Source organism: Lissotriton vulgaris, chromosome 9 (genome assembly GCF_964263255.1).
Source record: "Lissotriton vulgaris chromosome 9, aLisVul1.2, whole genome shotgun sequence".
NCBI classification, from domain to species: domain Eukaryota; kingdom Metazoa; phylum Chordata; class Amphibia; order Caudata; family Salamandridae; genus Lissotriton; species Lissotriton vulgaris.
Window position 1 is genome coordinate 393,490,033 of NC_141697.1, and position 12,002 is coordinate 393,502,034.

The 12,002-nt window shown below is 41.8% G+C and overlaps 1 protein-coding gene across 1 annotated transcript in view; it reads left to right on the forward strand.

Annotated features, from left to right (window-relative positions):
• Window positions 1-12,002, forward strand: part of LOC147690178 (extracellular tyrosine-protein kinase PKDCC-like) — a 28,527-nt gene that overhangs the window by 11,262 nt on the left and 5,263 nt on the right. Inside the window, exons 3-6 of the mRNA XM_086937769.1 lie at window positions 1,060-1,331; window positions 7,080-7,159; window positions 7,254-7,358; window positions 9,999-10,175. Coding sequence (XP_086793895.1) covers window positions 1,060-1,331; window positions 7,080-7,159; window positions 7,254-7,358; window positions 9,999-10,175 — 634 coding nt within the window. The remainder of the gene's footprint in view (window positions 1-1,059; window positions 1,332-7,079; window positions 7,160-7,253; window positions 7,359-9,998; window positions 10,176-12,002) is intronic.

Consider the following 12,002-nt stretch of genomic DNA (forward strand, 5'->3'; position numbering starts at 1 on the left):
GTGTAAAAGCTGCATTTAATTTACATTGGTACAACATTGTCTTCGCTTTCTTTGTTGGTGAGATCTGTCAGTTAGGCCTCTCGGTCCATTTAACACTGTAGTCTTTCTTCTGTGTTTGTCGAATGCCCCTGTTTTTTGTTTTCGTATTCTGGGCCTCCACTCACTAGGGGAGTATGAAGTGTTTATTAAGCAAGTGAAGTATTGCATAGATCCTTGTTATTGACCTACCTGTGGTTCACAGAGTTGTCTGGATTAACAGCATTTAGGCCCTTTCGTAGATTTTGCATGCCAACTTGCAATATTTTCTTGTGTATGCTTGGAAGCGAGGAAAATGGATGTGCTGTTTTCTCACAAGATAACTATAAAAAAATGTTCCTTGGAAATTTTGAAAGCTAGTGGCAGTTGGAGATCCTTTTTCTCCCCACAGCTACCTAAATGGCTATAAAAGTCCTGATTTTAATATAAACAGCAACATGCAGAAAACGTATGGATCTTCATCGTATAATTTATTAGAATTAAGAACATTTCACAAGAGAAAAACTTTGCAGCTGCTCACATCCCTTGTCCTCATGCATGCCAAGTAATGCTTTGATTTACTGCCTTCAGGGCCTCAATCAATTGAAAGATCACTAGTAATTTTGTAGACTATGTTAGACTCCGTTTTTACATTTGAGGAATATTTTACTTTCATTTCATTATAATGGTGGCATTTCATCAGTTCTGTGGTATCAACTGAAGCAGTAGTTGGTGCATCAATATTAAGACCATTAATGATAATATGCACAGTCTGTGATAAGTTAGATTTTTTTTTAATTGAATGTGTTCAGTGCCAAGTGTTTCCATTCTTAAGGTTTTTCATTTCCTATCCTTTTGGTGCAACACAGTTTAAGACTTTCAATCACTTAATGTTTGTTGTTACTATTATCTTGCTCTCTGAAGATCGGAGATCAATTGTGATGTCAATTATTGTAGGCATACTGTTCACTATACAAGAAATCATAGGAAGAATGCCGATGGGAATGTGACATTGAGGAGGCCAATTTCTCTTATTTTCTCTAGATTTGTCTGAACCTTGTGCAGCTTCTACATTACCTGGCACAGTCGCCATTGGGCTCAATAGCTCTTCTGGATTTCCAGCCCAGGCAGTTTGTCTTGGTCGACGGAGAGCTGAAAGTGACCGACCTCGACGATGCTAGCACCGAAGAGCTCCCTTGTAGAGAGGACGATGACTGTCGCCTCGACTTCCCAACAAAAACATTTGCCCTTCGTTGTTCACCTTCTGGGACTTGTGAAAGGCTAAATGAGAAGAGGAACCTATATAATGCATACAGGTGAGTGGCACTCTTGTTTAATCCGTAGAGAGGTATCCGCAGCTCCAGGCGTTCATTTCACTCCCCGCTTTTCCCATGGGTGTCGATTCACCCAAATACAATGGGAGTAAAAGAGGCATTCTGTATATATGGTGGTGTTTTATACCGCAAACCTAACTGGAAAGCAACTATGGAGGTATTGGCAGACAATGTAAGATTATGTATCTAATGTGGAAATTTACATATATATATGTTTTACATAGCGCAAACTTGACCCACAGGTATTAGAGCACTTTACATGAGCACCAGTTGCATCACAGACGGACACATTCATTTTTTTGTTAGTCATTGAGAGATTAAGTGATTTGCCCAGAATCACAGGATGTTGAGCCTCTTTGCCAAGACTCCAATGACTCGAACCTGGTTCTCCAGCTTCGATGTTGACCGCTCTAGTCGTTAGGCCACATCCTCTTCTCTATATTTGAATTACACAATTGCATTTCATGTATTTACATTTTAGTTCCACAGAGATATCAGATTCACACAATTTTCAATCAAACGCTTTGGCTGGCATTTGAACCTAGGTGCCCAGATTCCAAAGTCTCAAGCTTTGCCACCAAGCCAAATCTCGTGCTATCACAGGGTTATACCCTTGCTCCACCCTTCACCTTTAAAACCTCCTTCTTGTTGCTGAGAAGCTAGTGTAGCAGCGCAGAGTGGAAACTAGAGAAAGAGAATGAAACTCTTAGCCCTGTTTACTTTCTGTTCCCGCCTCTGCCTTCCTGACCCCCCGAGACCAGAAAGGTAGTGCCAGGAGTATCAAAGAGCAATCCAGGGACAGTAGCTGCTATACCTGTCTACCCTTAATTTTCATCCTTTTAATATAGTTTTATGATACAGTTTTACTTTTCTATTGATTTACAAGGCTGACATTCTGAAACCGAAAAACTGACATGAAGCCGGTGACAATTTTGGTGTCTGACACAATCAAGGCTTTGTATACACATTTCATGCATATTTAAAGTCCCTGACTCATCCCCAAGTCCACATGGTAGCAATATTCCTCCATCTAATTGTTTCTTAAGCACTACCTTATGCAATAGATTGAAATAATTAATGTAACACACAACTCCGTATTGCTTAACTGTATTTGTTCCTGAGTTAGTTTTTCGTGTTGATGTGTCGCCCTTATGCGACCATTGTTTTCTCAAACATCTTAATATAAAATACAAGAAGTGATAATAGATAATTAGTGGTAAAACTATTTCATTTATTGGGCTCTTTGTTCTCGTAAACAGTCTGTTTTATTTGTCCACTGTCTGAACAGGTAATGTTGCAAGCATATGCGATTTGCAGAGGTTTTTGGGGCAGCAACAATTGTTACACATATTTTGCTACCTGAAAAATCCATGTTTATTATTTTGTAGCCTCTGTGAAATCACAATCTTGCTACCGATCTTTAAAGAGCCTTTGATAGTTTTAGCAGCTGGTTGTTTGTGTCTCTTATTCATCATAATTTATCAGGATTGCAAAGTCTTGAGTTTGCATTAAAATTTAGTTTGACAAAGTATACAGTGGCCCGTTTATTGGATCAAAGATTGAGCAATGGCAATTCTTCTGATATCAGGGGGGAACAAAGCAAAATATTTTTCATTCTGCCAGGTAGATGCTCATTGCAGCCTGGTTGATTCCAGTGCTCATCTAACTATGTGTTAGCTAAGATAAGCTTTACTGAAACAAACAGGCTTACATGTTTAAACAGTGGCGTAGCAAGGTCAGGTGGCACCCAGTGCGGAAAATGACAAAAGGGCAAACATATGTGTTTATAACACATATTTTTGCCATTTTGTCACCCCCCTCAGTGATGACACCTGGGGCGGCCTGCACCCACCACACCCCCCTTCCTACACCACTGTGTATAAACTTATGGATCCCTGAAAAATACTCAAAGCCAAGTTGGTGAACCTTGATACAAAATCTCAAGCTGCGGAAACTAGGCTAACTAACTATTCTCCAAAACACCCCTCTCTGAAGACTGAGACACATAAGAAAGAGGGAGGGGCGGAAGGAGTTAGCAAGAGTGGGCACACAAGAGGAAAGTTGAAGGGTTGGGAACAAGCATTGATAGGCCAACAGAGAGGCCTAATTCAGTTTGATACAAACATACTTTTGGAGTCAGAAAGATCAAATTCAACATTCAGTATCATCTGCTAAGAGAGAAATATTCCTCTGGGCTGACACAAGATGTGATAGACAAAGTCTCAGACTAATGGCTGAAAGACGCTGGTCTGAAGAAGGCCAGTGTTTGAAAGGGGTGAACTCAGCCCACTTTTATTTGAAAACTATACTGTCAAAACCAAGACATTAAAAACAGAGTCGTTCTAGACAAATGATCTCAAGGAAGAATGTATTTCTTCAAGATAAAAGACGTATCTCGTTGGGTTCATCAACCTGAGGAATTCTGTTCATTTTGAAAAGTTATTATTTAAGATTCAGCAAAACAAATTCCCTTAAAAAGCTTTTCTTCAAGAATGCAAGCAATCCAAAGCAAGGGAGCTTATGTTAAAATTAACAAGCAAAACACAAGAATCTCTTGAGGTGAGAGAAAACACAGTTCTTTTATTTCCAATTGGAAAGCCTGAAGAGCTGCACCTGTGTGGATCTTTTTCACCATCTGGTTTTCATGCTAAGTTTCTGCAGTATAGCTGAGCATAGAGGGGTAAAGGACCCCAATGAGATCCCAAAGTCTGTGAATCACCCTTCTTTTTTGTTACTGTCACTTTACGGTGAATGGTTTCTCACCAGTCGTCCTATTCTTCTACCCAACTCTCTTCGGTTATTTAGACTTATCATTCCAATCACAACTTAGCCTGCACCATCTTTAGTGGTTGAAGAACCAGTTCAATGTGGATAAGACCTTTAAATCATGGCCTCAGCTTCTGGATCTAACGACATTGCATGCTGAAGTCGATACCAGCCAGCTATCTGAATGGGCAATTACCAAATGTGCCGGGTGCTAGAAGATGACGAAGAAGCTGCCCCTGAATACTTCTGTTACAGTAACCATTAGTAGTTAGTATTTAGCGAACTGTTCTTTCCATGGCGCTTGTGCCATGAAACTAAATAGCAGGAATAGAAAGTTGGCTTCTTTTATTCACCTGGACAAATTATATTCATCTAAAGTTGCTGAAAGCCCCTTAACCCCTTCGATGCTGATGACGAGCTCAGCTCGTCATCAGCCACGGGGGGCGTGTGCGGATGACGAGCTGAGCTCGTCATCTAACGCGGCTTTTGCAAAAAAGCAGCGCAGCGCAAAAATAACCGCCGCAGCGATGCGGTTAAATGCAGCACTTTTCTTATAAGACTCTGATTTTCTTCCTTATTACAGTCTCCACAGTCCCAGCTGTATCACATTGTTGTATTCATGGTTTTGGAAGAATGACCCTCCTTCTTGAGTCAGGGCATGTTAAGCTAAATAGCTGAGCATCAGTTATTTTTCATCTTTCTATGTCTGGAGCTCCAGTCTCCAGCTCTTGAAACATTTGCGTTTTATTCTCTAGCTGCTGGCTTGAGATCCTCAAAAGGGTTTAAATGAGTTAATAACACATGTGGTATATGTTTGAAGAATAAGCAGTGTTGCACCCGTCTCATACTAATACTAATCTTAGGACTGTGGTTGGTGTTTGGGAAGTGCATGTCCACAGGTATGTGCATAGGTGTGTGTGTAGGTGTGTGTGGGTGTGTGTGTGGTTATAAAGTTGTGTGAAAACCTTCTTCTAATTCCTTCAAAACTGGATAAAGAGGGGAAGACTTTTTTAATTGTTATGATCGATTTTTAAATTGAAGATTCCACCACATTAATTCTGCACACACAATTTAGGCATTCTAGAAAGTAAACGTGATCTTGCAGAAGGTATCCAGAATCTAGCCATGGATCAGAATAGGGGTGACTCAAGAAACAATTGCACCATTGTTTTTCCAGTTCTTTATAGGCCTTCGAGATCAGCAAACCTGTTGCCATATTTTGCAAGGTAAACTTTAAAATCAAAGTTTCGGTCTCCAAGCGGTGGATGCCATTGAAGAGCAAGTTCGTACACAGCGAGGAGCTTGTTTTCAAGTAGGCGTGTGTCCCCAGGGCATCAACATTGCAACCGTTTGATATTTCTGCTGGCTCATCTTTCTAAACAACATATATGGAGGTACAGAGACGAAAGAGTGAACTTACACATCTCCTGAAATTTCTAAGCAAAATGGAAGTTGCACGTTTTGCAAGTTTTGAAGTTAAAGGAATGCACTCGTAACCAGTGTTACAAATAAATCACCTATCTTCCTTTTAGCCACTCATAAAACAACTACTTAAAAATCTGAAGAAACACTGTAAACAGTAAAAAAATAAAATATACACTAGTGGTTTTGGCAGCCATTAGGGTGCAGTTTAGAAGGAATGGCCTTGTTGATGTAGTACAACACTGAAGGAATTTATTGTGGTAGTTCCTAACAATGTTGACATTGAAAATATCAGCACAGAATAGGCATTTTGATCCAGCTTAGTACACAGTTTATATTTTTATGATCAGGTTCAATATAGTACTCTCATTATATTTGGATGATGAAGGTAAATAAAGAATAAGAATGTTGGTATGATGAACTTTAATACAGAATATGAAATTACAATTCAGAATTGATATCTTGATGAAGTTCAAAATAGAAAGGATATTTTGATGCCACAGAATACAGAAGCTCTAATTTTATGATGAAGTTCAATACTTAGGGCCTCACTACGATGTCGGGCGGATGTCATGTTGGATTGGGAAGTGACCGACCTCAGGTTGGCGGTTCCCACTGCATTATTTGAATACGACCACACACAGTGGGTTTGGAAACATCCATTTTCCAATGGGAGTTTGTGGGGTGGGCAGAAAACGGCAGCAGCATAAGCTCCCACAGAACAACGGAAGTTTCCAAACATCCCTGGACGGTGTAGCAGGCACCTCACAGTGCCTGCCACACAGAGTAGGAGTATTTAGGGGGGCACTACAGGTGCCCCCCAGGACCAAATGTGAGTGTCGTGGAGGAACGGGGGCCCTGCTGTCCGACATTAATTGCATGACGGAAAGGCCGACATCGAATGGCTGTTGGAAACCGACATCATAATCCTGATGGCCGAAACTCCCTCTTTAAGGGATTATGGTGAGTTTCCGACTTAAAGCATCGGTCATCCCTCCGACTGCTGCCCCTGACTGCACGCATCATAATGCGTTCATCGTACTGCTGCAGGAGATGGCAGTCGGCGAGCCGCCAGTTGTAGTCCAACCGCTATAGTAATGATGCCTCTAACATATTGTTTTAATGATAAAGTTAATTAGAGAATGAACATTTTGTTGTGCAAAATTTTAATACAGAATGGATGTTTAAAAATTCTGTTCAGAATTGATATCTTGCTGAAAATCAACATAGAATGGACATTTTCATGCAGCTTAATACAGAAGCTTTATATATGATGATGATCGATACAAAATGGATATATTGTTTTAATCATGAAATTAATTAGGGAATAGAAAGTTTAGTGCAGGAAACTTTATTACAGAATGGATAGTTGATAGAGGTCCATATAGATTTTATATTTTGAGGGATCTCGATACAGAATTGAGATTTTGATGGAGTTCAACACAATAGAGAATTGCCAATTAGATGTTCAATACAAAATATATATTTTGATGCAGCCTAAAATAGAAGGGCAAATAAATAATGCTTTTTTTCCACATGCAGATATTTTTTCACATACCTCCTGCCTCATTCGGCCCCGCCAGCTCTCCAGCCGCTCCTCTATGATATCATGAATGCTACAGGTACCAGCACACCTTCTATATGGTTTTTTTTTACAGTATAAAAAGAAGTCTTCATAGCAGCTCACTTAACAATATCATCTTTCCTCCCGCTCAGGCGATTTACGATATGGGATAAACGACACCCTGGAAGCTTTTGAAAACGTTTTCCATTTGTACAAGTCTGGACTGTATCTACATAAAAGGCCTCGCTATTTGAAAGGTATAGTTGATAGCATGCTTTGGGATATATTTTAATTAACACTCTGGCTGCCTGACTGCATGTGTTGATTAAGTGTCTCCGCTAAGTATGCTTTATGCCATTTGATACCCCAGATGCGTTGTCGAGAGGGCGGGAGGCAGTGGGAACATGCATTGAGACTAGTCATTTTCTGGAGCCACGTGGATACTTTAAGATTAAATGAGAACAGGGAGGGGCAGCCCCCCAACTTAGCCCCAGGCAGATTCCTCCCAGGTTTCCTTGATCTCACTTTTGTTCAGTTCATTTGCAGTGGAGGAGTAATTATGGTGAGTGTAATCCACCTCCATTTTGTAAAACCACACTTTTCAGATTCTCACACTCCTGCAGCTGCCTGCGTCACCCACAACAGTATTGTTAGAAGATACTTGCAATACGAAGAGGTAACTCAGAGGGTTGACCAGTCGCTGCAGAGAGGCTTGCCACCAGGTCTGCTGTGTTTACAGGTCCTGCAGGTCAGGAAAAAAATGCTTAGCCATGGCTGACTCTGCCTTTTATCCTTCTGATGGCAATGAAAGGAGTACTATTAATATATGGAATGATATCCCCTCTTGTTAACTGCTAAGAGACACAGTAATTCTGTGGTGAGAGCTTATTATTGATTAATGTATTGTCTGAGGACATTAGCAAGCTGGGAGCTCCATTGATCATCACTTGTACCTCAGGTCTATAATTCATGGACTTGCAGATAGCGAATGGTATCGCCATCGGCTATGAACTATTATACTTTATAATATACACGATGAGTCAGATTTACTAATATCTCATGCAACTGAGTACAGTAACCAAAATGTATGTGCTGTGTTGCGTGCAAGGGAGAGAGCAGGATAGAAACATATCTTCTAAGATACAGCGCTGATGTTCTTTTTCCAAGTGCTGGCTCACAATTTGGCTACCTTGCACTTTGCACCATAGCATTTGTTTGCTAATTCCATACTGTGTATATACATAGGAAAGATGTGCAGAATAGTCATGTGCTCGGTTGTTCTGGAATACTAACCTTACTTGCACTGAATCTTGTCAGAATAGGTGCTTCCTGGGAAATGTGAATGATATAATTTCTCCCCCTGATTTAAAGTTAGAAATGAAATCCAGCACACCAACGCTCATGACATGCATGAACATGTATGCCCTGTTCTTAGAAAACAGGTAGGGGACATTTTTGCACCCAGTCTGCTTTTTACCTGGCCCTGCACGGATACTGTGTCAGAGGGAGACTCACTGAGTGAAAGGGGAACCTTGGTAGAAGGAGCACATACACATACTCCAATGTTGTGATTACCCAAGCTATCTCTAGAAGTGGTTGTGAGCACATACACCACATTATGTGTGCATGCAAATTCATTTTATGACTTTGTCCATGGACAATATGCACTCTTTTTCATTATGGTGATTTGGGTTCATAATGTGGCCATGTCCTACAACCTTCACTGCATATTTTGTGGGTTGCGTATGTTGCAAGGAGCATTTCATCAGCCCTGAGTAACGTGCATCAAAAGATGGGTTGAGGCAGAAGAAGAACGGTCAACGGGTACATTTTGGGATTGGATTTTTCAGAGCATGAAACACACTGGGCAGTAGGCAAACTGAGAGGTTTTAATTTCACAAATCATAAAGCCATCTTTGTAGTAAAAAGGAACTGGTGGAAAAACTCCTGGAATCAGGTTTTCCCGGTGTAACCCCTTCTATCCATTACAGGTGTTTTGTATACAAAAGTAGGAGATTCTCGGTGCAGTTTTGGAATTCATTACATCGTTATTCAGTTCCCTTACATTAAACTATAGGCCACTGAACAGTATTAATGTTGGGAAACTAATCTGTACTAATTTGATCGACCAACCACTTTCAAAGGTTGCGATGCCATTATTCGAATCTGGCGATTTACATATTGTTGTTATAAATAGCAAAATGTATGCCTACAAAATATAGGCCATCCCACCATCAGAACATCCTTACTCAAGCTGGTGGGAAAAATATACTTGTATAATAAAAGAAATCCATGTGTTTATATCTAACAAACCATTTAAGCTACCCTACAGTAAATTGTGCCGCCGAAAGGCAGTATTTCTTGTAGCAGTGCATATGGCCGGATTAGTGTGACATCACGAATGCAACTCTCCTGCAACATTGCCGAATGAAATTAACTGTGGGGAATCCTTTGATTTTTTTATCCAAGGTTATCAGATTTTACCTGCAGCCATCTCGGAAATGGGTGCTGCTTTCTGATTATCTGTGGGAACCTCCCTTTTGTCACGTTAATATTTGTGTACTTACAGAATGTATCATTGTAATAAGGAATTGGATTTTGTTTGGGGGGAGCTTATATGTATATACTCGTCTTCCCCTTCATCATAAGATTATAGGGTAAGCAAGAAAGACATCACAGGGAATTATGTTGTCGCAAAGTGAGCTGTGTGTGGCGTGGAAATTGCAGGTTCAAAACATGGAGAGCATGACTCAGCATTTCAACTTAATAATGTAGTATCTGCAGAGTGCTCTATCTGAAGGAGAAGTTATTCTCCTTGGCAGCTATCTGGTTACAACTGCTGATGAGTGTCTGCTGTTAGTCATATTTATTAACACCTGGTTCGTAATATTTTTCAGATTACACACTCTTGAAGGGATTTCGAATCAAGGAGACACAGGATTACAAATGCTGGCCTTCCTTCAGCCACCTCGGATGCTTACTCTCCGTCCACAATGCTGAGGAAGCGGGCGCCATCTGCAACTCCCATCCACAGTGCCAGAGCTTTGTTATCGGCGAGGCAACAACGTGGACAGGTGAGATGACACTCTCTTTATTAAAGAAAATTTCAGGGAATTTTTACTTCAGTGGTCATTCAGTGAATCGAAGGGAGGATACGGATAAAGTGGATACTGTGAAACTGTAGGCTTGAGTTTTAGCCCCGATTGCCTTCCTGACAGTTATTCTACGACTCAACAGAATGATAACCTTGCTCCGTGACTCAGTTCCCTTATGTGCTCTTTGAGTCGCATAGCTTTGGTCTAAAATTGTCAGATTAGAATATTTTATGAGTGGGACCTGCTGCGATACTGAGCACGGCCCCAGAAGCACTTCAAGTATATCTGGTGACGCCTACTCCCAAAGGAGCCAATCACAGCTTGACTTACTGGGAGGCAGCGGTGCAATTACGCCACCAACCTCACTTCCTAGGCCTGGCGAGTCCGCCACACGTGCGGCTCCCCTGAGCTGGGGAGCCTTTGCCATATGGCCTGGTATTGCTGAGGCTTCCCCATAAATAGGCACTTCATCCACTCCTAACAACAGACCCTCCCTGCCCCGTCACAGGTAGACTCTACAAACTCCATTCTTCTTTGTGTTAGGGGTTGTGTGAATCCCCGGCCATATTTATTTTAAAAACACAAAAAATTACAGTTAAGAACACACAACTCTTCCATAATTATACACAGTAAACCATCATAATGTACACCTTTATTAACATTTGTTTGATGACTAGCCTTAACAGAGGCGCTAATATGTTACATTTTCTACGCATATCTAAACTTATTCCTGCGTATTCCTAAATTGGCCCGTCGAGTGACATCACGACTGGTCCCACTGGTGTCCCTTGCTCTGAAATCTCCTTCCCCGCTAAAGGAACCTGGATGGATCCAACCTTAGGGGAGGAACTCACCTGCCTGCATCCCCTCCCGGGGTACTCTTGTGCAGTGGGTCCATCTGCCTGCTAGGATACCTACCGTGTGCATCCCCCACGCCCATCATTATCTCCCCAAGGGCTTGTGCTAGCTTGGCGTTCATTACAGCTGTGCGGGGTTTGGCCAGAAGAACCTAATGGCCACGTTCACTCTCAACCCCCACACCTCTGCAACCTCTATTTGACTCGCTGCAAGCCCCCCTTGGAGAGCCCTGTGACACTGCTATTATGTTTATCTGAAAGGAAAAGGATGCCTTATATGGAGCTGAACTGCACCACCAATCATTACCTCATCCAGCAAGGCTACAGAATATTGTAATAAATTTGACATAGCGATCAAGCTGCAAAAGAAAAAAATTAGTTAACATGACAAACCATCAAGGATGAGACACTCTTCCCCAGGACACGTCATAAAATAGAACTCTAAAGCCAAGGAAATTGTCAATTACCCCTTCGCTACTCATGGACAAACCCAGAGAAACCTCGCTTGAACCACACAAACCAAACAAGGGGAGGGTTGCTTGCTAGAAGGATTGTGGGTGGGGAAAGGAGCGGGCGGCGTCCTTACAGTGAGGCGCAGAGCGGGAAACAGAGACCCGCTCCCAGCCTCGGGCCCCTTTTAAGGGCAGGGCCCGGCACAATCCAGAGTGCGTGGCTCCAAAAGAGCTTTAAGTACTTCTAGTACCGCAAACTCCTAAGGGAGCCAGTCACTGCCCGCCTTACTGGGAGGCAGCAGCGCAATTATGCCGCCGACCCCACCTCCCAGGCCCGGCGAGACCACCATACGTGCGGCTCTCATGAGCTGGGGCGCCTTTGCTATTTTCTCCTTCCTGATTTGGCCAGAGAGCCACTAAATCTATGGGCTTAACTGAACCAAAATTTGGAGAAAAGGAATACACTTCAAATAGGGCTATCTTCAGAGGCTGGGTAA